This window comes from Canis lupus, chromosome 8 (assembly GCF_011100685.1).
Source record: "Canis lupus familiaris isolate Mischka breed German Shepherd chromosome 8, alternate assembly UU_Cfam_GSD_1.0, whole genome shotgun sequence".
Lineage (NCBI taxonomy): Eukaryota > Metazoa > Chordata > Mammalia > Carnivora > Canidae > Canis > Canis lupus.
The window spans coordinates 44,314,077-44,339,739 of NC_049229.1; the positions used below are offsets into that span (position 1 = coordinate 44,314,077).

Consider the following 25,663-nt stretch of genomic DNA (forward strand, 5'->3'; position numbering starts at 1 on the left):
ATAGTGTACCCACTGTGATTAGTAGACTACCTGCCACAAAATGCAGTATCAAATATTAATTTCCTTTTTCCATCACACATGGCTAGATGGCGTGAGTAATTAAATCAATAGCACATATTAAAACTTGGAAGGAAAAGAGAGACAACTGAAGCAAACAATGTCTTATCAAAATCATAGGTGTCACAGAAGATGATAAATACAGAGAAGTGTTTTCAGCATATTGTCTTAAAATTACTTTCAATCTTCAAAACTTTGAACATAGTAATTTAGGTAGCAGGAATATTTGATAAAATCTATAAAGTGAAAGAAACTTAGATTCAATCTATAAAGATCATGAATCTTTTTAATGACCTACAATGGACTCTGATATCTCATCTAGGACAATAGTTTCTTAAAGAATCAGAAATAAAAACTGAATAGCATACTTGCCTAAAAACTTTAATCATGGATCTTTAAATGCTATTTAATTCCAAAGAAAATCTAAATTATTAAAGTGCATAAGAATCCCTATTATTAAACAAAGCAAAACTTCTACCAACAAAGAGATAAGGGTCCGTTCTATTTACATCTACCAACAAATTAAAAAACTAGATAGCTTTCCTCCCTGCTTGCCATTTGCTTCATTCTGAGTATCTCAAGGTCCTCTCAGGAGTTAATGTCCAAACCCTGAGATGAATCCTGGGAGGGAAACAAGTACACTGCAGAAACTGCTGCACAAGTCTCCAGATGCAGGGAGGGGCAGGGCTTGTGTCCCCACAGCAGCGCTGAGGTGAGACCTGGAATACTGTGTGTCGCTGACCTACAGGGGCAGCTAAGTGAGGCTGGAAGATGCTGAATACTTGGGGTCTAAGGCCTCAGTCCTATCAGGATTGTTTAAAGTAAGTTTCTCCCTGTACCTGTCTAACGAGGGTTATTTTTATAAGCCTTCCCTTTCTGCTCTGGCCTGATCCCATATGTGACAGCTTTCTTTTTTGGAATTCCTGAATAGAAAAATAGGATGGCTGTCTGCTCATCTGTTGCTACGTCATATTCTGAATTTTTCCCATTTCTTGTTTTTGACTGTCACTCAGCCTGATAATATACTTTTACTCATCTACTTATGAAATCTCTTAACTAGACCCTGAGCTCCTCTAGGGTCCTTAATTTGTCCTCTTCCTCCATGGAATTTTCTCATGTGTCTTGATTCTCAGTAACCATTCCCTTTTGCTATCCACAATATAAATGTGATCTTCTTTGTAAAAGTGCCTTAACAAAGCTGGTGTCCAAGCAGCAGCTCTAAAACACTTACTGGATTATCCATGCTGAAAATTGGACACAAATGATTGCCTCAGGGAAGTCTTCATACTCTTGCCAGGATTATGTAAGGGCTATAGTCTGGCCAGTATGCTTGGAGGACGGAAATTATTTTTTTAAAGCCAGAGAATTAGCCTTGGTTTAGCTCTCCTTAGTGCTTTAAAACCAATGTTTGATATCACATGAACAGAATGTGGTTCCCACCTCATTAATATCCGTGGGCATCCTGAGCATCCATTCAAACATATCCTTCTCTCAAGGTTTCCCCACGAAACATCCACCAAACTTCCCTACCCACAAAAACAATAAAACCTCTTTTCTTCTTCCTTGCAAAAACGGTTTACTCATTAGAAGCCAAAGCTGGTTTAGAGCCATTCAAAAAACCCCTGCAATCCAAACCCTCTCAACTGAATCAGAAGCAGAGCTGATTTCATGTGCATCCTGCCGGAGAGCAGTTCCTGCTCTCAATTTGCCTATTACTAGAAACCAAAAAGTCTGTTAGATGGCCTGAGAGGGTTCAGGGGCTACCGTGGAAGCATTATCCTTTTGTCTTCTAGTTTTTTTTTCACTGGGTTGGTTTGGCCGCATCACCAAAGCTCTGACCACAGTTTTCTAGCTGATCCTTTACTAGGACTATGAGGTATCAGAAAAGTGACTAGGAAGGCCCAGAAAACCGGTAAGATTTATCTCTCTAAATTTCAAAGTTTGGGGAACAGATGGACTTCACAAAGCTGGATTATGGCATTTTACTTCCACTTCCGAAGCATAGCTAGTATAAGAAATATTTTTCTAAGATTTTTAATTAGTTGCTTCGGTTTTTCTTTTTTCTTTTTAAAATGACTCAGATTGGCCATCTTCTTTCAAGGCTTACTCTCTCACTCCTGCTATATATCAAATTCTTCCATTAAGAACTTCCCTTATATCAGAAACCTGAAACCACAGAGCAGCTTTCCACCTTTTTAATTCTCCATAAGGCATTACTATCATACTGTCATGTATGGATGTATGTGTGCACATGCACTTGCTTTTTTAAAAAAAGTAAAAATGCTGTCATTATCCTGTATTTCATATAGGCACCCAAGTATGTAGATAGAAATTAAATAAAGGCCACAAAAACTTCCCAAAGAAGATCATTAAGAAGAAAAATTCTCCCTTCTCTTGTATCACATAGCTGGCCTTTGAGGCATGCCAGCTAAGAGAAAGGTATCACCCGTGCTGATGGGAAGACTGGACTGTTCCCTCTTTGGGTTGTAGCTGAACTTCTATTGGTGGTCCTAGCAAAATATGTAACTCCCCATTTGTTCTAGGCAGGTCTTTTCTTCAGTCTTCTTTCAAACAATGCCTTCACTCTCCCATGAGATATGAGGATGTGGAGATTTGGGATAGCGAGGTCCTGTTTGGGTAGCAGTCTCTGTCAATGATGTGTTGGCCGTGCAGAGAGAGGGAAGGATATGGGAGAATGGCAGGGGACGAAGGTGAGAGGGAGAGAGAAATGTGTCTTCTATTGGGAGCACTGGAAGAGACTAAGCTTTTCAAAGTTGCTGCCGGTATTTCATGAAGGCCCAGGCTGCTATCACGGTGAGGGCAAACACTGGCACCAGCACCAGAGCTATGGGGATGCCACTTGGCTCCCCTTCACTTCGATGTCCTAGAGGCCCGTTCTGCACTTGTACCTGGAAGGGAGAAAAAAACGTTAACTCTAGTCACCAATGTGTATTTACCCCAACCAAGGGGTCCAGCTTGACCCATTACCTGGGTCTAGACCACCCAAAGCTGTCACCTCCAAGCACTACCTGGCAGGGGTCCTCTCGGTTTGTTCTAAATTGATGCATCAGTGTCAATTCTTTGGAAAGAAGTCTGATGGGGAAGCATTTAACCTTGTTGTGTGATACTGACCCAAAGGGACCCAAGGGAGAGCAGATAACCTCTTTCTGTTTTTTCTACTGCCTCAACCAAGCTCTCTGTGTATCATATTAGGAAAATGAAGATACAAGATGAAACCTATTGATCCTGTAGGGAACCTTGAAATTAGTGGGTGGGGGCAAGGGATGCCCATCTTCTTAGAAATGTTTACTTAGAAAGACTACCAGTCATCGGAAAGCAATAAGGGCATATCTGAACAATGTTAACACAGGTACAGTGCCATTTTTGGAAATACTTTGCAATTCTCAAAAGGCACCCACTCCCTCCTGATATGGGGTCATGTCCTTCATCTCTATTTTCTAACACTGCACACAGATAAAGAGGAAACATCATTTTCCACTGCCTAAGCATTCCCTTTTGAAGCTGGTGGCATTTCTTCATATTAACTTTTTTTTCTTTAGTGAGTAAGTGAATGGGGTGGGGGAAGGGGTAGAAGGAGAGAGAGAATCCTAAGCAGGCTTCCTGCCCAGCGTGGATCCAGATGCAGGAATCAATTCCATGACCTTGATCATGACCTGAGCTAAAACCAAGAGTCAGATGCTTAACTAACTGAGCCTCCCAGGCGCCACTCTTCATATTAACTTCTAATAGCTAACTTGCAACAGTTACGGTACCATCTTGTTTCAGTTCAATATAACCTCTTTACAACCCGTGTTCCTTCCATCTAAAAGACAATGCTGTAGACTTAGCTTTTCTATCCTCTAGCCTACCGCTGTATTTTTCACTTACTGTTCAGATGTCCCGAGGGCATGCTCAATAGTAAGATGTGGTTTTTAGGGCTAGGCCAATTTTCTGACCAGAGTTTTATTAGGAGTTACTATGTTTTATTAGGAGTTATTTGTGGATGTTTCCCAAAAATGTGAACTTTGGAAATCATTTTCCACATTTCTTCAAAAAGAACTCTCATCATACCTGAAGTGTATACCTACATTCATTATTTGCCTTTACCTATTGCATAAAGTCTTCCATGCTTTAGAAACAGAAGAGCTGAGGCAGAAGCAGCTGATTACCAATATTGTTTCCTATCGACCTGTTTTCTAATTCATCACACAGATTCTGCTTGCAACCCTGGTATCTTTCATGCCTAGCCCCTTCCACTTTGTAACCTCTCCTGTCCAACTCTTCCTCAGCCTTTGAAGCCTCACTCAAGAGCTGAGTGGGGCAAAGACAGCATCATTTAAGACAGCACATTGAGCGTGTGTGGTAAATGTACCCCGAAGTCCCTAGTGCCATAGGAGGAATTAGTTCTCCCTGGCTTCTCTCCCCATCATCCAAATTATTTAACACTAGGAACTAAGAAGTGGATGCAGGGAGAGGTGCGACTATGACTCAATTCTGAATTCGATTTTCTTTTTCCTGGAGCTCCTCTTTGAGCACTAGAGCTTTGGTCAAGAGGGTCACCAAGTTGACAAGAAAAGGGTTCCTGATGGTGATCAGGAAAAGCACACAGTGGCTATCAGAAAACCCACCACCTCCACACTTCAAGCTTCATTAGTATGTTCAAGGGCATACAGGTTGCCTTCCCTGCTGAAAAATGAAATTGATTCTGGTTGTATTTTCTCCCCATTTATTTTAATTTGGTTGTCAAGCTTTACGCTTAAAGCATATTGCCTGAAGCTAGGATCTAGGCTGCAAGCAGACTGTTTGAATTTCCTTTCATGATAAGCAGAAGTCCCTGAAGACCCAGGCCTGTGCCAGACAAGCTCAAGAATGAGAATGAAATAAGAAAAAAAAAAAAAAAAAGCAAATGCACTACTGAACATTATACTATATGCTTTATTCCCAAGAATGACACACAAGCTTGGTGCCAGCTTGCTGGCTGCAAATAACACCTACCCTGTGCTGCACTCTTAGGGACACAGCATAGCCTGCATTACGAAAGAGGTCTACAGCATCCTGGTGCAGCAAGTTCCTTAGGTCTTGGCCATTTACCTGTTAAAAACAGCAAGTAGTTGAGAAGTAGAATCGTAAGTCAAAGATTTACATTCATGTGACTAAACATTTAAAAACTAGAGAGCTAATTCCAAGGGCTAGGAGAATGGGTCAGGTTATATAGAGCTGAGTAACTTTTTCACTTTCAAAGCGGTTTTCCTAGAGCTGAGGTTCCCTGGGCCCTCTGAAAAACACCAAGGTTAAAAAAAAAAAAAGTAGTTTCTCCTTCACCTTAGCTCCTGCTGCCTGTCTCATTTTGACATTTGGGTCTCTGTTACTGTACTTGTGTGTCTTCCATGAGCATCAGCCTGCTTCCCTATAGCTAACATGGTCTTCTGGGTTACCATCCGAACCTTTACATTCCTAATCCTTGGCATTGCCAGCTTCAACTCTAGAAATATAACTTTATGAAACTCTAGTAATGTAACTATGAAACAATTTTCTTGATGAGGTGTAAACCTACTGGCCCATTCTGTTGGTCTTGTCCAATTGTGGACAACTTCCCTTGATTCCACGGATACTCCCATTCTCCTCCAATTTACTAATCATACAAAATTTCTTTGATGAAACAAACTCCTAAAAAAATTTTAAGGGTAGGCCAGTCCTACCATTTAGAGGTGAGAGATGACCAGTGATGTTAAAATACTCTTTAGTGTTAGGAGTGACTGTCCATAAGTGATATCTACTCTATGCTGTACTGACACAGCATAGCCCACCTTATGCAAGATCTACACATCTTTTGTACACATCAATGTCATCAACAGCAGCAAGAACACCTAATGGTTTTACTTGTTAGGTTCTGTGCTGAATGCTTCATATATACTGTTTAATGTAGTTCTCACAATAATCCTATGAGGTAGACACCATTTTTTTTTTTTGTTAGGTAGACACCATTTTAATGTTGTTTTCACATATGAAGAAACTGAAGCTTAGCAAGGTAGATAATTCACCCAAAGTCATAGTAAGTGTAGGAGCTAGGCCTAGTGTTTTTAAATACCAGAAGTAAAGGTACAGTGCCCCTGCAATTTACTGTTCCTTCTGCACTATTATTCTTCAACCTTGACTCACAAACTATTCTTAGCTGAAACTCAAGCCATTGACTAATTCAAGCCTCTGATCTTCCTTGTTACTGTTTTCCTTCTCCAAGAGGTTCATATTGTTCCTCCAATCTCCTGCCAATGTCCTTGGTGAATTAATCTAACAACACTTTGGCATTATAGATTGTCTAACTTCCCAAATTAATAGTTTCCTGTCCTATTCCACTTTAGTTACCAACTGGCACAAGCCTTTGACTTCAACATTAGGCATGCTTCAGCTCCAATATCTCAAACTCTTAGAAAACTGATCAGAATTTCTACACACTTCATACTTTCTATTCCTCTACTGAATCTGCTCATTATCCTCATCAAAATCTTTAATCTTTTTAGACTCTACTTGCATACATCCTTACCCATCTAAGAGTTCTTGCTGTTATTTCAACAAAGCACTTGGTTAACTATTATAATCCCTTGTCCCTATGATTTTCTTCCATCTTTCCAGTCCTGCACAACACACTGCATTTGTTTTCCTTATCATCACTGAGTTTAAGATTCCTGGGGAAAAATACACACACACACACACACACACACACACACACACACACACACCTTCCAGCACAGATCCATCCATGCTGGCTGACACTTCCATCTTTATGCCCGCTCTACTCACCTGGTGAACTCCCTAATGAATTCCCAGCAGCAGCTATTCCAGACCTTTCCAGTCATTAAACCCTAACTCTGATCCTATCTCCTCTCTCCAGATTCCTTTGCCTTATCTTTTTTTTTTTTTTTTTAAGATTTCATTTACTTATTCATGACACACACAGAGGCAGAGAGAAAGGCAGAGAAAGAAGAAGCAGGCTCCATGCAAGGAGCCCAATATGGGACTCGATCCCAGGACTCCAGGATCACGCCCTAAGCTGAAGGCAGATGCTCAATTGCCACCTGAGTGTGAGCCACCCAGGTGCCCCTGCCTTATCTTTTTTTGAGAATACTGTTAACTTCTCACACTCTCTCCATGTTTTCTCCTTCCCTTTCAAAGTTTCTTGAGAGCTTCTCACTGCTGCTTTGTCCTTGTTTCTGAATTAGGATCCATTTCCTTTACAGAGGCTAAACCACCCACTAGTACTCATTCCTTCCAGCCTTCTAAAGAACTTAAGTGATCACTTGCTTCTCTTGATTCCTTCATTATTATTGCCCTCTGCTCCTTCTCAACTAAAACTATTCTCGTCTATAAAGAAGAAATACAGATGTTTCTTGGAACCCACGATCACCTTCTTCCCATCTTCTGTCTTCTTCCTTTCATTGTAAAACTTGTTCAAAGAGCTATTTGAAAACATTGGCCTCTACTTCCTCCGCAGTTCATTCACTCTATTCCCTGGTACTGCCGTGATATATGAGGTGGCAGGAAAGAATATTCTGTCCTGTGGGTCAGCATTGACTTCCAATTACTAAACCCTACAGCCCTTTCCCAGTCTTCAGACCTCCTGCCTTTTGCAATTCTCTCTGGTCTCAGCTTTTTAATATTTAGCTCTCTTAGTTCTTGAGGGATTCCTTTCTTGATTCCTCTTCCTCTTCTTCCTTAAGTAAGCATTCCTCAATGTCTGTAGTCTCTCTGTCCTCTTATCTTCTCCCCCACGGTGATCTTTCACAATTACAACTGTACTCTGTAAGACAGCTCCCACATTTTTATCCTTATTTCTACTGCTGGACTTGCCAGGTTCCTGCTGGGTTCCTGTACTGGAATGTTCTGTTACACCTCAATTCAACATATCCAAAGCCTTTTACTTCCCACAAAACCAGACTGTCCCCTATTCCCTTATTGCCACTACCATTACTTCAGACTAAAATGCTGATATTTTAAAACTCCATTCCCTAGCAGTGTTCGCATACAAATACCTTGTTAAATCACATAGCCTAACGTAACACCATCCCTCACATGCTATTTTCTTTCAATTGCCTCTCTTTTTAGACGGTGGATACTTTTAGATGAACTGTTGTGATCACCTTCTTTCTGATTCACTTTCCTCTAGGCCCTCCCCCACTCTTATCCTATTCAGACATTGTCTCCAGATCAAGCCTCCTAAAATAAGATTTTGTTTATACAAAACTGGAAGCAGGGGAAAAGGGAGTATACGCCTGATTTCTCATTCTGCTGTGCAAAGTTCTCCAGGAAGTGGCTCCAACCTACTTCCCCAGTTTAATTTTGCATTATTCCCTTTCCTAAATCCTGTGCTTTAAATCACATAATCCAGTGTCTCTAGGACATAAAACATATCCTTACCTTCATACCTGTGCTCTAGCTATTTCTACCACCTAAATACGCTTCCCTTTTAAAAAATTCTATGTATCTTCCAAGATTAATCTTAAAAAGGTTCAGTCCTGCTATCTATAGTGTAAAAATGAATAGTTTCCTAGTTGATGGACTTTGATTTCATGCTACCAAGCCACCTTCTGATTATGCCTTCCGTTTGTTTGTTGGTAGACATGCCACAGGTAAAGAATTTCAGGAGTCCTAGAATCATCACAATGAATTCTTAACGTCTCAACTTTCTAGTTAATTCCTGGGGGACAGAATCGGTGTGAGACTGCTGACTGTAGTGGGAAGACTTGTGTAACTAACTAATCTAGCCCATGTGATAACTGTATTTCTCATTGTAAGAAAATAGGTATTTTCTCTTAGAGACAGACAAATTAAGTTAGTGATGCGGTCGTGTCAACAAATGCCAAAGATATCAGAGCTCAGAAAAAGAGCCAAGATTCATAGTGATATGAATGCAAGTTGGAGAACTGAGTCACTACATGCCATTCAATGGCAGGAGTACGGAGTTCAAAATCTTCTTTGCAATCACAGTCAATTAATAATTGCCAGCAATCACCACATATTTATTATCATGCCTGGAGCTGTCTCTTCATTCTATATGTACTAACTTATTTAGTCTTCACAATAATCCTATGAGTTAAGAACTTCCATTTTATAGATGATAAAACTTAGAAGGGTATGCAAATTGTTCATGGGCATATAGAATGGAAGTAGTAAAGCCAGGATCCAAATCACCTGGCTGCAAAACCTCCACTTTAAAACACTAACCCACAGAAATTTATATTATAAGCAAGGATTTTATTTCAGCAACATATCACTATCCATCATATTAATATTTTAAATTGAATTTTTACTGGTTTTGCAGTTTCATTAATATCTAATATGTTATACTTTTAAATTTTTAAAGTTTTATATAACAATATAAGCTGTTTATTTTTTAAAATTTTTAAATAATTTTAAATATTTTATTTATTCATGAGAAACAGAGAGAGAGAGAGAGAGAGAGAGAGAGAGAGAGAAAGGCAGAGACACACGCAGAGGGAGAAGCAGTCTCCATGCAGGGAGCCCAATGTGGGACTTGACCCTGAGTCTCCAGGATCACGCCCTGGGCTGAAGGCGGCGCTAAACCGCTGAGCCGCCCAGGCTGCCCCCAATATAAGGTGTTTCTATATTAATATTTTTATTCATTTGCATATTTTGAAGAAGCATTAAAATTTAGGAAGCTAAAATTTAGTAAAGTGCCAAGTTGTTGACAAGACCTTTACGGATAATTCTGCTGATGTGACTGACTTACTTCTTTGAATCTCCGTATTATATAATGATCATAAAGCTCAAAGTGGACTCTGCCCTATATTGTATCACTTTACATTCTTCTGTAAATAACTTGGAGAGGTTGTATTGCAAAACTCATCATTACAACTCCTATATCCGAAGAGTACTTTGAACAACACTTGAATATAATGAGTATAATAAATGTCACATGAGGGTGCCTGGGTGGCTCAGTCCGTCAAGCAGCTGCCTTCAGCTCGGGTTATGAGCCCAGAGTCCTGGGATTGAGCCCTGCATCAGGCTCCCTGCTCACCGGGGAGTCTGCTTCTCCTTCTCCCTCACCCCTCCTGTTTGTGCTCTCTTGCTCACTTGCTCTCTCTCTCAAATAAATAAAATCTTTAAATAATAAATGTCACATGATTTTCTGAGGCTTGCTTGCAGATTGCGCCCTGCAAATATAACTGACATATTCTCAATATTATACAAAGCCAAAAGGCCTGGAATCTGACCGCCAGTGACTCAGTGTATAACTGTGGTCCTTACCTGAGTCTCCTGCTAACAGGGAAGAAAGACATTAGTGGTATCAGGCAAAAGAAGGTGTCATACAGAGCATAGGCCAATTAGACTAATTATGCCTTTCAACCCTCCTAGTTAGGCCTAAAAGTATTCTAATATAAAAGAACTGTTACTCTAATTACTTAAAAAAAAAAAAAAAAAAAAAGACTAACCACCAAATTCCCTAAATATATGTGGAATTCACTCTCTTGGTCCCATCCATACTAATATAGACCAAGGGTTCTCAAAGTGCAATGCTAGAACCAGGAGCATTAACATTCACTGGGGAATTTGAAAGTTAAAAGCAATCCCTCCAAGTGATTCTGAGTGTGAGTTATTTCTAACCTAAACTGCCCAAAACAATCTTTATCTGGTCTCTATACTCAGCCCACTTGCCCTATTTAATACAAATTCTGTGAATACACAGATTTCATCAGTGATTTTCCATTTACCAAAGTAGTGATTTTTTAAATGAGTCTATGGACCCACCACAGAAGATACTGAAGTTAATCCAGTGGGTCAAGGCCAGTATTTAACTGACATTAGAAGAAAACACAACACAGAATGCGTTACATATAGAAGAGCTAAATATTATTTTCTTAAACTTTGCTTCAATTATATGTATGTATGTATGTGCACACTGTGTATTACCTATTATAGGTCATAACTTAAAACACTTGCCTATAGCAGTGCCTCTTACAATTTATTCAGACTTCATTCACACTCAGGATCTTGCTATAATGCAGATTTTGATTCTAATAGGTCTGGGAGGGTTCCTGAGACTGCATTACTAATAAGCTCCCAGATGGTCCTTGGACCTCACTTTTAGTACCAAGAGGTACTCTAAGGAGAAATCTTAAAACGCTGCCAAATTTGCTACTTCAGCTTCCTTAATTCATGGCACGGTTTCACTGAACCTGAAATATGGCAGATTTATAACATGCTAGAAAGTTTTGCTGACTGAATATTCAGAGAATAGGAATGGTGGTGTTCTGCTATCCAGATGGGGAAAAGTATGTTTTTTTTCTTTGCTATGGTTGTTAGCAATCTTTAAAATGAGTCTCCGATTTTCTGCCTTTGGAAATGGTTAAATGGAGTTAAAATTAGTTTTCTTCTTCGTTTTTTAAAGTTTAACTTTTGGGGCACCTGAGTGGCTCAGTCGGTTAAGTGTCTGCCTTTGGTTGAGGTCATGGTCCCAGGGTCCTGGGACTGAGTCCCACATTGGTCTGTTTCTCCCTCTCCCTCTGTGCTCTTTCCTTTCTCTCCCTCAAGTAAATAAATAAAATCTTTAAAAAATAAAATTAAGGGGCACCTGGGTGGCTCGGTGGTTGAGCGTCTGCCTTTGGCTCAGGTTGAGATCCCAGGGTCCTGGGATTGAGTCCCCATTGGGCTCCCCCACAGGGAGCCTGCTTTTCCCTCTGCCTGTGTCTCTGCCTCTCTCTCTCTCTCTGTCTCTGTCTCTCATGAATAAATAAAATATAAAAAAAATAAATTAAAATTAAAAAAAGTTTAATTAAAAAAAAGTTTAATTTCTCACCTGTGTGACATTTATTTATTTATATATTTGTTTGTTTGTTTATTTATTTATTTTAGAGAGGCAGAGAGAGACAGAGGGCAAGGAAGAATCTCAAGCAATCTCCACAGCCAGTGTGGAGCCCAATACAGGGCTCAGTCTCACAACTCAGATCATGACCTGAGCCAAAATCAAGAGTCAGATGCCTAACCAACTGAGCCACCCAGGTTATCCCAAACTCATTTTCTTTGACGATTAATAATTTTGAATTGCCTCAAGAGCTCTAACTATAGAATAACATCGATATCGATATAAATGCATAAGATGTAGAAAAGGAATGGACTTAATTTAATAAGCATTGACCACTCTGGATATTTTAATTTTTTGCCAAGATCCTGAAATGAATCACAATGAGGGAAGGGGGGGGCTCTTTTTTCATCAGAGTTGAAGAGGGAAAAAAATAGATTATCTAGTTCTAATTAATCAGACCAAACCAAAAAAGTCCGTTATGCTATGATGCATTCACAGAGCAACTAACCTACTGCATACATACTCTGTGCCAGCTACAAACATATAGGCAGGGGGGATCCTAAGCTGGGGATACTGAGCTAGGAGGACAAAGTGCCTCTAGGCATCCTTTGTCTAAAGGATTCCGCATATTCCAATGTCTTTGCAGCCAAGCAGATGAGGGGTTCTGGTGGGTCTTTCCCACTGATTTCTAAGCTATGTGTGAAGGTGAGTGTTTCATTTTTCAAATCATTCCAGAGCACCTGGCATGGTGCTCTGCAGGCTGTCAAGTATAACAGCTATAAATGCTGAGGACTACTCAGCTCTTTCATTCACCAAGTTAAGAATTACACTTGATGAAAACATGAAATGTGGCTGACTAGTGGCCTGATCTGTGCCATTTTGTTATATAAAGGGTTTGGTCAAAAGGGAATATTCATCTATTCAGTGTAATAATTAGCTCATATCACCCTGAACTTCATAAAAATGCAGCATTCACTGAGCATGGACTGTTCTTAACTATCCACCTCCCATCATTTAGGCAGGCACACAACGGAAATGACAAACCTAAGCAGTTTACATTTTTTTCCCCTCAAAAATAAAATCTTTCCCTTGTAACCTATACAAATATTAAATTGCCCTAACCATCACATACAAAATAAACTCTGGGTGAGGAATCTCCATCTCCAGCCCTCATCTCAACTTCAGGTCCTTCTATTAGTAATACCTGTTTTTGTTTTATGGTTGTCAGATGCAATAGGGCCTTAAAAATAATTTATGTTAAAGGAATTTCTTTTCTTCCTCCCCCTCCCATTTTTTTAAGTTTAAACATTCCACAGAGGTCACAAAAAAATGTAATTTAACTTTTAATGAGCAAGAGGGAATTGCATAAGTCATGCAATTATTTAGTTTTACTTGAAATTAAGACAAAACACGGGCATTATTTCAAGAGAAATGGAAAGATTAATTTATTAGTCAATACTAACTCTAGGAAATCTAGATCACTAAATAAGATTTGTATTAGTTATCCAAAATGGATGTGCCAAGGAAGTAACATATTCTTAGTTTGATTATCTAGCAAAAGTTAAAAGAAAGAGCTGGGGCATATTTTACAACATGGAAAAATAGCCTATGTGAAGAGAACAGAAAAACCCATAAAGAATCAAGGAGAATATAAGCTAATAAACAGTTCAGCACCATCATTTTACAGAGACTCCACAGCCAGTATTAGAGCACTTAGTTAAATCAGAGGGAGAGTGAGTTACAAAGGAGACATAACCATTTAATGGTTAATGCCCAATGAGTTCACTTAAGGAGAGAGTGGAAAAGACAGTGAGAAGGTGAGAGAGGCAGTATTTCTTAGGAAAAGGATCTAGAAAGAATTATGTTGGAGCAAACTCTTGATAGGGAGACTGGAGTCATAAATAAGATAGCCCTAGAAAGAAAGAAAGAAGAGAATATGCTGGCCTTCTCCTCTTGTATATGCTCCATCTTTTTCTCTTCAGTCTTCTTTCTTTCTCTTCCTATCTGTTTTACAACTTTTGTCAGGCATTTCCTCCCTCTCTTCTTTCCCATATCTTAATTGTCCAAAACATAAACTTGAATCATTCCTTGTTATATGTCCTATATATATTTGTAATATTTAATATATTGTATAGGTCTTTGTAATATTTCTCATATTTGTTTTACTTTAATAAAGTAAAATCCTGTTTGGTGTAAATTTCAAGGTGAAGAGAGCAGTTTTTTTGACATTTACTTTTTGCTCCATGGACATCCATCTCCTACCATACTCTCTAAAAAAAAAAAAAAAAAACTTGAGTGCCTTCCAATAATTTCTTTTCTCTATGAGGCAATGGTCCACATAAGAAAGGCTGCTCATCTTAGCTTATGTTTAATAAATTCTCTCATACTGAGCTAAATGACCTTTTCCCTCCAATTATACCCTTAAAGACTGATTTGTTTTTATATAAAACCATACAAAATATCTATTAATTAACCATACAACCTTCTGTTTAGATACCTAGTCCTAGCTCCTCATTTACTTCTTAGGAGGCAGTACAGCATACTGATTAAGAGTAGGGGCTCCAAATTCAGACAGATCAGTTTTAGTCCTCTGCCACCTACCAGTTGTGTGACCTTGGGCAAGCTGTTTGACCTCACCAAGACTCAGCTTCCTTAGCAGCAAAGTAGTTATAATAATTGTACTCACCTCATAGGGTTACCACAATATTAAACAAACGTAAAGTTCTCAGCATATTGCTTAGCATATGGTGCTCAAAAACTTCTAACCATTCTCATATAATCTACCCTTTACCAAACCTTTTTGAATAATATGGCTGTCCTCTGAACCCCTATACTTTTCAAATGTAACCCAGGCCCCAGTATTCTGGAGAGAATGTGTTATATGTCACTATGAACTGCATAATTTCTGCCTACATGCTATACCATTAACAACCCACTCTTAAATTTTCCTTAATGTTCCACTCAAGTTGATTTCATGTTTTTAGGAGGTCTTTCTCCAGGGAGCTAATATGAAATAATCTACTTGTAAACCTCACAGTATCATTTTGAGATAAAAGGTATTTATCACTGTTTGTATCTTTCAAATTAATAAACAGGATCTAGGAGAAGGTTAATGGTCTGAAAAGAGGCAAAATAGCTGGTGAGAAGGACAAAAATAGGCTATTACTATCCAAAATACTATATTTATATTCTGGATCAGCCAATCTTTCTGGGCTTGCCTGAATTTCTTAACTTGTTCATTTGTTAAATATATATTGAGCATTGCAAGGATGTAAAAGGTTAAAAAAAAGATCTAGTCCCTGCCCTTGAGAAACTTTTAGAAAAGAATCAAATCAAAGCTCACCATATAGTAAGTGTCTTATTACAAACATTAGCTGAATGAAATGGGAGCACAATGGACAGATACCCAAATGAGAATGCATTCAAATTTTTCATCTTCATGACGGGTGAGAAGGGATTTGAGTCTAAAAAGGAAGCTTAATTTCTACCTTCCTTTTTTGTTTCTTTGGAGTAAAGGAAGACACACATTAATCTTTCAATGAAAGGGAGGTGATAAAGTATAACTGAAAAAGGACAATTGTGGGTTTTAAGTCTCTTTCCCCTACATCAGCCCCTCAACCTTTCCTATTCCCTGTTTTTTGAACTTGGTTAAAGTAGCTTCACATTCTGGACTGAAGATGCCTTGTCTATCAAGTAAGGAATTATCCTCTTTGCTCTATGTTTGGGCAGGAAAAGGTGACTGATCAAGGTCCCTCCCACCATATTCTACAATCCAGATATTTCCAGATCCAAAAAGGCAGGCAGAAATCTTCCCAAGGAAAGGGCTAAGGGTAAGAACTGGGGTCTAGGGAGCAAGAAACAGTGAAGGAGGCCGAAGCCAGTTCTCACCGAGAGGATCTTATCACCCTCCTGGAGCCGCCCATCCAGGGCCGCAGCCCCATTCTCTTTGATGCGGCTGACGTAGATGCCACTGTCGTTGGAGACATACTGCTGATCTGTCCCACCGACGATGTTGAAGCCCAGCCCTGAGAAAATCATGGAGGAGTTGTGAAGGAGATAGTGATGAAGTAGAAAGGGATTAGAGAAGAAAGAGAAAGAGGAGAGGCCTAGTGAGGAGGGGAGGCTGGTGAGTCAAACTGTGATGTAACTGGTCAATAGACACAGGCAAGGTTAGTGAAGAGGATCATCAACAGAGGTCAAGAGTACCCAGAGTTGCCCACTTAGGCCAGGCAAGATTAAAAATACAAACACAGAGATCAACATAGTCTGTTTAGTATAAAAAGAAAGATCTATATTCTAAACTCAGTAAAAGAATAACAGTGATTCTTGTAAGATGTACTTCTGTTCATATTCAATTCTGATTCTGCTGGTGGCATTTAAAGGACCCAATTCTTGACTTTCCTGCTATTAATGTAACAGGGTGAGTTCATAAGAAGCAAATGAACTATCTTTAATTTAGTGGAAGAGAGTTTCCTAATCAAAGTTTCCCCTTCATAGTTCCCTTCTCCCAACATTCAGGACAGTTTGCATATGGAGGTGTTTTGGAAAAAAATGGTCTTAGGAGTTTAATTTATTTTTCTATTTTGAGTGTAGGTGTTGGCAGGAATCCTGGGAACTAGAAAGGCAACTGAGGCTTCATGATAGGACTAAACCACCAAATTTACTTTTTCCTTTTCTATGACCAGTGAAAACAACCATGCATTTGGGTAGTCTGTCAAGTTTTATTCACTGTAGGAAACCAGCTACCCACTGATTAGCAACTCTCCATTCCACCCCCACGCCTAAACCCCTGGCAACCACCCTTCTATTCTTTGCTTCTCTAAGTGACTAATTTAAGTGGGTATAAAATTTCAGTTATACACAATGAATAAGTTCTGGAGATCTGGTGTACAACATGGTGCCTATAGATAACAACAGTGTTATTGTACACTTAAAAATCTATTAAGAGAGTAGATCTCATTTAAGTGTTCTTACCATAACAACAAATTAAAAAAAAAAAAAGATGACTTGTAAAGTGTCATTTCTATGGACCAACCAACCAAGTTGTGGAATTTCACTATTCAAAAATCATTGTTATAAACAGAATTTATCTATGCATTAAAAAGAAAAGGAAAAAAAAAGGAACCTCCCTAGGGTTTTCTGTCAGACACTGTAGAATTCATAGCCATAATGCCAAGAGAAAAGAAACAGTTTGAAAATAAAAAACAAAAATCTGGGGGCACAATTAGAAGGAACAGCCATAATCACTAGCTTATTTATTGATTTCAATAGAAAACAGATACTTAAGGAGACATTTGTGGGCTTTCTAAAAAATTCTCCCCATTGATGGGATGAAAGCTTGTGTGTGAAGCTCACAGTATTAACATAAGTACTAGTAAATCAATCTGCAATGTAAGGAAGCACATGGCCAAAGGGAGAGAAGCAGTAGGAAACAACTCATTTAGGTAGCATACCTTGCATAAAGACTATCTAAGCCAGAGAACTAAAGTGGTTTAAGATACAAGATGGCGGGCAGCCCTGGTGGCGCAGCGGTTTAGCACCGCCTGCAGCCTGGGGTGTGATCCTGGAGACCCTGGATCAAGTCCCACATCAGGCTCTCTGTATGATGCCTGCTTCTCCCTCTGCCTGTGTCTCTGCCTCTCTCGCGCTCTCTCTGAATAAATAAATCTTTAAAAAAAAAAAAAAAAGATACAAGATAGCAAGAGCTCCTTCTGTAAGCTTCCTTGAAGGGTGGGACATGAAAATTTAAGTTACTAAATGGTTCCTCTTAGAACACTCTTAATTTGTATCATAGTGGGTGGGAAGTACTAGAAAGGGGATGGTGGGTAGTTATGAGATAAGAGAGAAAGGTGAGTGAAGCTTGATTACTGAAGGCTTTGAAATCACTTCTAAACTGTGGCAAGTTTGAGCAAGGTGGCTGAGAACAACCAGCCTCACAATACTAGCACAAACTATTTGGAGAAAATCCTTCAAATCTAACATCTTCACCAAATGTTACAGATGACTCTGGGGACTTGGGCAATAGGAGGCACATGGTAAGTAGCTAAATGCAATACAGTAGTTAGAAAGAGGAGGGGATTCGCTACTGGTTAATGAAAGCTACAGAACAGTGTCTAAAAAGGGAGAGTGGAAGAAATCTTACTGAAATTTTCTATAAACATACAAGTATAGTCTACTCTCACCTAAAAATCAAATCAAATAGGCATGTATATAAGGATTGCTACATCAGTTGTAAATGAACTAACCATTTAACACGAAAACTCTGAGACTGACTTGAAGTCTGTTCAGCCAGAACACTCATAGAACTGAAATTACCTATAATTTGAAGCATTACTGAAATAACCAGAGTCACCAAAGCGCTGAGTAGCAGCACTACTGATTCAAACCTGATCACTTACTATGTGTCAAGTACTGTCTTTTGTTCTAAGGAAGACATAAAGCTAACTGGGACAGTCCCTGTTTTAATCACAGAAATTTATCCTTTTCCCTGTCCCTTTCAGATTTTGGAAAAACAAATTAAAGTCTCAAGACCTAGTCACAAATTCAATTCCATAAATGACCAGATATGTGGACTAAAATAAGTCAGTGTACCTCTGATCCTCGGTCTCTTTTTCTGTAACATAAGGATTACAAGTTCTGCCCTCTCTACCTCAAAAGATAATTGCTAGTGTCCAGTAACGTGAAATCTGAAAAAAAAATCCTTTATGACCTACAAAGTATACACTATAAGAGTAGTTGTCAATAAACATTGGTGCCTGCTAATGCCCCAAAATGGATAGTTTGGCAGAGTTCCCTTCAATTTAAAAAGCATCTCATTTTGGAACAATGTGACCATCCTTTCTATAAGGGTAATTAATATAAGAGGTGCTTAGGTGGCTCAGTCGGATAAGGGTTTGCCTTTGGCTCAGGTCATGATACCAGGGTCCTGGGATCGAGCCCTGCATGGGGCTCCCTGCTTAGCAGAAAGTCTGCTTCCCCATTCCTCCTGCTTGTGGTTTCTCTTTAAAATAAATAAATAAATAAATAAAATCTTTAAAAAAAGGGGGGTGGGTGGGTAGTGTAAGAATGTTAGTTGCAGCATGTTTTGTGGCAGGGTGGAACTGATGGCAATTTAGGTATCTATCCATTAGGGAATAGAAAAAATATGGTTAAGAGTTAGAATAGCTGAAAAATCATATACAAGGTAATAGTTTTAAAATGTAATGTCAATAATACAACAATATCTTCTTATAAATTAGAAACGCATACACACAAAACAGTATACCTACTTACAAAAGATGCATTAGAATGGGTACTTATGGGAGAAAGATACAGGATGAAGTTTAGGGATGAAGGGCAAAAATAAAGCCAGAGAGAAACCTTGTATGTACTGATGATGACAATGTGTTATGGAGCTAAAGGATATAATTAATTCAGCTATCATTATCTATAATCCAAAAGAGGGGAGAGGGATAAAGAAAAAAAGACTGGGACTCAAGTGACTTAAAAAAGTGATTGAATGACGAACGTTGGTTATAATGTGACAATAAGTTTTTTAAATGTAATAAGATTAAAATGGGTGCTTGGTCTTAATTTGGAATTTGCATTTAGAAGTCTAAATGCAAAAAAGATCGCATAAGAATGACACCACTGTAGGACTGAGAAAGGAACTTTGTTTTGTTTAAGAGCTTTGTAAAGTTAAACAAGAAATGCCTTTTTGTGGACCCCGCCACTCATCTCCAGGTCTAGAGACTTTGAGCTTCCTTATGCCTAAGAACAGTAACAGCAGAAGAACAGTTAATATTTATTGAGCATTTAATATAGGTACTAGTTTTGTGCTTTACGTATGTTATCACATCTAATCTTTTCAATGAACACGTGAAATGATTATTACATTTTACAGATGAATTTGAAGATGAGGCAAGAGATGAAGTAATTGTACAAAAGGTCACATAGCTCTTCAAAAAGCCAAGACAGTTAAGTCAGGATAGTTGATTCCTGAGGTGTGAATTTTAAACCATTTTGCCATACTTTATCTTTGTAGGAAATAGAAACAACTGCTTTAGGAAAAGAAGTCTGGAGGGTGCCTGGGTGGCTAGTCAGTTAAATGTCTGCCTTTGGCTCAGGTCATGATCTCAGGCTCCTGGGACTGAGCCCAGCAGCGGGTTCTGTGCTCTGCTCGGTAGGGAGTCTGCTTCTCCCTCTCCCTCTGCCCCCACTCGTGCTCTCTTTCTCTCTCTCTTAAATAAAATCTTGAAAGAAAGAAAGAAAGAAAGAAAGAAAGAAAGAAAGAAAGAAAGCAAGCTAAGCAAGGCTGCCTATCTTGAGAGTCAACCTGCCTATGTTGGAATAATCATTGTAGAACAGTTTCCAAGAATATGATATTACAGAGGAAGAACCGGTCATTCTGGAGGTCTGTCACCTTACTCAGAGTCCCTATTGGTTACTTTCAGGCAAGAGAAGGAAAAACTCTTCATGTATTTTAGATTTTTGTCTATAAAATCTAAAAGTTATAAAGTAAAAAAACAAAAAAACCCCAAAAAAACCCAAAACCAACAATATTTAGCCATATTATGCTGGAAACAATTCTAGACATAATTAAAATGAAACAAAACAGTCCATTAACACCAACAATGGTAGCCCCTTGTTGAATTATGAATACCTGACTGACAAACACCCTATTTCCCCCCATCAACCTGCAGGTTTCTCTATCCCAAGATAATCTCAATTTTCCCTAGGTGTCAATCAAACTCGTTTGTTTGCTTAATGGTAAAATATATGTAACATAAAATTTAACTTTTTAGCCATTTTTAACTGTATAATTCAGCAGCATTAAGTACATGCACAATGTTGTACAACCACCACCACTAACCAGATCTACACCATTTTCATCATCCCAAACAAAAATTCTGTACACACTGGACTGTAACTCCTCCCTTCTCTTCACCCCTGGTAACTTTATGTCTCTAGGAGTTTGCCTATTCTATATACCTTATATAAGTGGAATCTTACAATACTTGTTCTTTTGTGACTTGCTTTTTTTCACTTAGCATAGTATCTTCCAGGTTCACTTATGTTGTAACATGTATCAGAATTTCATTCCTTGGGATCCCTGGGTGGTGCAGGGGTTTGGCGCCTGCCTTTGGCCCAGGGCGCGATCCTGGAGACCGGGGATCGAGTCTCACGTCGGGCTCCTGGTGCATGGAGCCTGCTTCTCCCTCTGCCTGTGTCTCTGCCTCTCTCTCTCTCTCTCTGTGTAACTATCATAAGTAAATAAAAATTTAAAAAAAAAATAAAAAAAAAAGAATTTCATTCTTTTTACAAGTTAAATAATAATCTATTGTATGTACATGCCACATTTTGTGTATCCAGTCATCTATCAATGGACATTTGGTTGTTTCCACATTTTGGCTATTGTGAATAATGCTATGAACACTGGTGTAGAAGTATCTGTTTTGAGTCCCTGCTTTCAATTCTTTTGGGCAATTATCTAGGAACTGAATTGCTGGATCACATGGCAATTTTTTTGATAATTTAAGGAATTATTCAACTGTTTCCCTGAACAGCTGCATCATTTTACATTCCAACAAGCAATGCCCAGGGTTCCAATTTCTCCATATCCTCACCAATACTATTTATCTTTGCTTGTCTTCTGGAGAAAAGTCATTCTAGTGGATGTGAAGTAGTATGTCGTTATGGTTTTGATTTTACTTTCCTAAGGCCAGTGATATTGAATATCTTTTCTTGAGTTTACTGGCCATTTGAATATCATCTCTGGAGAAACATCCTCCAAGACCTTCACTTATTTTGAATTGTTTTGTTGTTGTTGAGTTGTTAAGAGTTCTTTATATTCTGGATATTAATCCATTATCACATGTAAGACTTGCGAATATCTCTCATTCTGTGTATCTTTAAATCTCTTTAGTGTCTTTGGATGCACAAAATTTTTAATTTTTGGTAAAACCCAAATTATTTTTTTCTTTTGTTGCCTGTGAATTTGATGTTATATTCAAAAAATCAACAAACCAGGACGCCTGGGTGGGTTAGTGGTTGAGCGTCTGCCTTTGGCTTGGGGCATGATCCTGGAGTTCCAGGATTGAGATCCTGGGATCACACCCTGAGCCAAAGGCAGACGCTCAACTGCTGAGCCACCCAGGCATCCCTATAAGTATTATTGTATTTGATGCTTTTGTATATGGATTTAATTTCCTTTTCATATTGTTTATTGTTAATGTATAGAAACTAAACTGATTTTGTGTGTTGAGTTTGTATCCTGCAACTTTGCTGAATTTGTTATAGATTCTAACAAGTTTTGTTTGTGGAACCTTTAGAGTTTACTACATGTAAGATTATGTTATTTGTGAATAGAGACAATTTTACTTCTTCCTTTTCAATCTGTATACCTTTTCTTGCCTAATCATTTTGGTTAGAACTTTTAATATCATGTTGAACAGAAATGGTGAAAGAAGACACCTTTGTTTTGTTCCTGATCTTAGCTTTCACGCTTACATAAGTAAGTATGATGTTAGCTATGGATTCTGCATACATGGCCTTTATCATATTGAGGAAGTTCCCTCCCATTCCTACTTTGTTTTTAACAAGGAAAGGTGTTGAATATCTTCAAATGCTTTTTCTGTATCTGCTGAGATGATCATGTTAGTTTTTCCTTCATTCTATTAATATAATTACACCGAGTGATTTTCTTTCACTGAATCTTCTGCATTCATGGAGTAAATCCCATTTTGTCATAGCATATATTTCTCTTAATGTGTTGTTGAATTAAAACAGTGTAGCTCGATGATCACCCTTAGTAGTCCATGTGGAGGCAATTTCTGATCACAACCACAGGAAGTACAACCCAAGCAGAACCTACTAGCTTCACTGAGTTGATGAAATGGGGATTAAAGTTTGAAGAGGGTGAGGTCGCTGAAAGCTGCAGGGCAAAGTTCTGCAAAAGAGGAATGTACGCAGAAAAAGAGATCCAGGTATCTGCATGAGTCTTTACCCAATACTGGCCCATGCGTATGTTGAGTCAAACTCCACAAAGCCAGAAAAACAAAAACTAGGAATTTGTATGCTGAATAAGTCTCAGAGTTCACAAAGTGTAGGGAGATTTTCAAGTTCTGTCCAGCCAGAATGGAAATCTTCAATGGTTCCCTTGAAAATTCTGTGGACACTAAGAGCATACCTCATTTGTAGAGCTGAACTATACCTAAAGTAAATGCTACTTTAGAGTAAGAAAAGGTTATAAACAGGACTTCAGGAGGTCAAATTCATCTACAAGTTACTTAACTGTCTGCTAAACAAAGTTTAACATTATAACATTAACAATGGTAATGTAATAAAACAAAATACAGATATGCAACAATGTAATATTCACAACATTCAGAATCTAATTAAAAATTAACATGCTAAGAAGCAAGAAAACATGACCCATAATCAAGAGAAAAATCAGTCATTAGAAACAAAGCCAGAAATAATAAAGGATGAAATGGGCAGACAAGGATGTTTAAAAGGCTATTGTAGCTATGTGAAGATAAAAGTCAAACATAATGACAAAATGGAAGATTTTTTTCAAGTCTTAATCTACTGAGTTGATTTTTGTATATGGTATAAAATAGCAGTTGTTTCATTCTTATGCATGTTTGCATGTCTTTGCATTCTGTCTAGTTTTCCTAACACCATTTTTGAAGAGACTATCCTTTCCCTATTGTATATTCTTAGTCCCTCTGTCATTAACTAATTGACCATACATGCATGGGTTTATTCCTGAGTTCTCTATTCTGTTCCATTGATGTAATGTATGAAAATGGAAGATTAAAAAAAAAAAGAAAGAAACTTACAGGTTTGAAAATTACAATGTCTGAAAGGAAAAATATACTTGATGTGATTAACAGCAGATTTAATACCACAGAGGAAAAGATCAATGAATCTGAAGACTTAGAAGGGAAACCACAGTAACATGTAGGATAACGGCAATACATAACTGGAGTTCCAGAAGAAGAGGAAAAAAGGAAGCAAAAAATATTCAAAAACCACAATTGGCTTGGGTGCCTGGGTGCTTCGGTCAGTTAAGTATCTGCCTTTGGCTCAAGTCATGATCCCAGGGTCCTGGAATAGAACCCCACATCAGGCTTCCTAATCAGTGGGAGCCTGCTTTTCCCTCTTTCCACTTGTGTTCTCTGTCATTAGCTCTGCTCTATTAAAAAAAACAAAAACAAACAAAAAAACACAACTGTTTCAAATTTGCAAAAAATATACACAAACAGATCCAAGAAGCTCAACTAACTCCAATCAGAATAAACACACACACACAAAAAACCCCAGCAAAGTATATCATAACCACATTCTTAAAAACCAAATATAAAACGAATCTTAAAAGGAGTCAAAGGAAAAAAGGGCACATGAGTACTAAGTTGCAAAGATGAGAATGACAAGTCTTCTCAGAAACTATACATGCTGTAAGGCAATGAAACATCATCTTTAAAAAGCTAAAAGAAAAATAAAGATCAACTTAGAATTTTATATCCAATGAATATAGCATTCAAAAAGAACAGCAAAATAAATATTTTTTAGAAAAACAAAAGTTGCAAGAATTTGTCACAAGATCCATACTATGATAAATGTTAAATCTTTCAGGCAAAAGAGAAATAATATTGAATAGAAACTGGATCATATAAAGGAATGAATACTACCAGAAATCATGAATACATGGGTAAATACAATTTAAAATGAAAGGGAAGGACATAGATACACTAAACAGCTGGATGGGCCCTTTAAATATAAAGCAGACTTCAGAAGATGGAATAGGGACAATTCCTAAAGAAAAAGGAGTCAATTTATCAAGATGACATTAAAGCATTAAATCTGAATGGACACAAATAACAGAAATTAAATATTTATGGAGCAAACACAAGGCAAATAAAAAAATGACAGTTCTAAGTTTCAACACTTCTCTCCCTATAATTGATAGAACAAGTAAACAGAAAAATCAGTAAGAATACAAAACACTTGAGCAACACTAAGAACCAACCTGACCTAATTTATCTTTTACAGAACAAAACACCCAACAACTATGGAATAAACATTCCTTTCTAATGTATAGGTAATATTCACAAAGATTGACCATAGACTGCTCTATAAGTCTGTCTCGATAAATTTCAATAGACCTAAATTAGAAATCAGCAAAAATAATGGTTTCTTTTATTGGGCTGCCGTAAAAATAAATACCATAGACTACATAGTTGAAATTTCTTTTCTGGAAGCTTGGGAAGTCTGAAACCAAAGTACCGGGGATCCCTGGGTGGCTCAGCGGTTGCATCTGCCTTGGGCCCAGGGCCTGATCCTGGAGTCCCGGGATCAAGTCCCACATCGGGCTCCCTGCATGGAGCCTGCTTCTCCCTTTGCCTGTGTCTCTGCCTCTCTCTATCTCTCATGAATAAATAAATAAAATCTTAAAATAATAATAATAAAAATAAGATAAATAATAAAACCAAAGTACCAACAAGACAATTTCATGCTTAGGCCTCCTCTTGACTTATAGGTGGCCACCATCTCACTATGTGCTTCTTTGTGCATGTGCAGAGAGAGAGAGGAGTTCTCTGGGTTTCTATAAGGACACTAATTCTACAGGATCAAAGCCCCATCCTTAACTTCTTTTAACTTTAATCACTTCTGTAAAGGCCTTATCTCCAAATATAGTCACACTGAGGGTTAAGGCTTCAACATATGAATTTGGAGGCGGGGCGGGGCGGGGCGGGGGGGGGGGGGGTAGGGGGAGGACACAAACATTCAATTCATAACAGTAAA

The 25,663-nt window shown here is 38.3% G+C and overlaps 1 protein-coding gene across 1 annotated transcript in view; it reads right to left on the minus strand.

Annotated features, from left to right (window-relative positions):
* Positions 1 to 2,238: 2,238 nt before the first annotated feature.
* Positions 2,239 to 25,663, minus strand: part of SYNJ2BP (synaptojanin 2 binding protein) — a 34,480-nt gene continuing 11,055 nt past the window's right edge. The window contains exons 2-4 of the mRNA NM_001252343.1: positions 15,764 to 15,900; positions 5,053 to 5,148; positions 2,239 to 2,966 (exon numbers count right to left, since the gene is read on the minus strand). Coding sequence (NP_001239272.1) covers positions 2,826 to 2,966; positions 5,053 to 5,148; positions 15,764 to 15,900 — 374 coding nt within the window. The 3' untranslated portion in view covers positions 2,239 to 2,825. The remainder of the gene's footprint in view (positions 2,967 to 5,052; positions 5,149 to 15,763; positions 15,901 to 25,663) is intronic.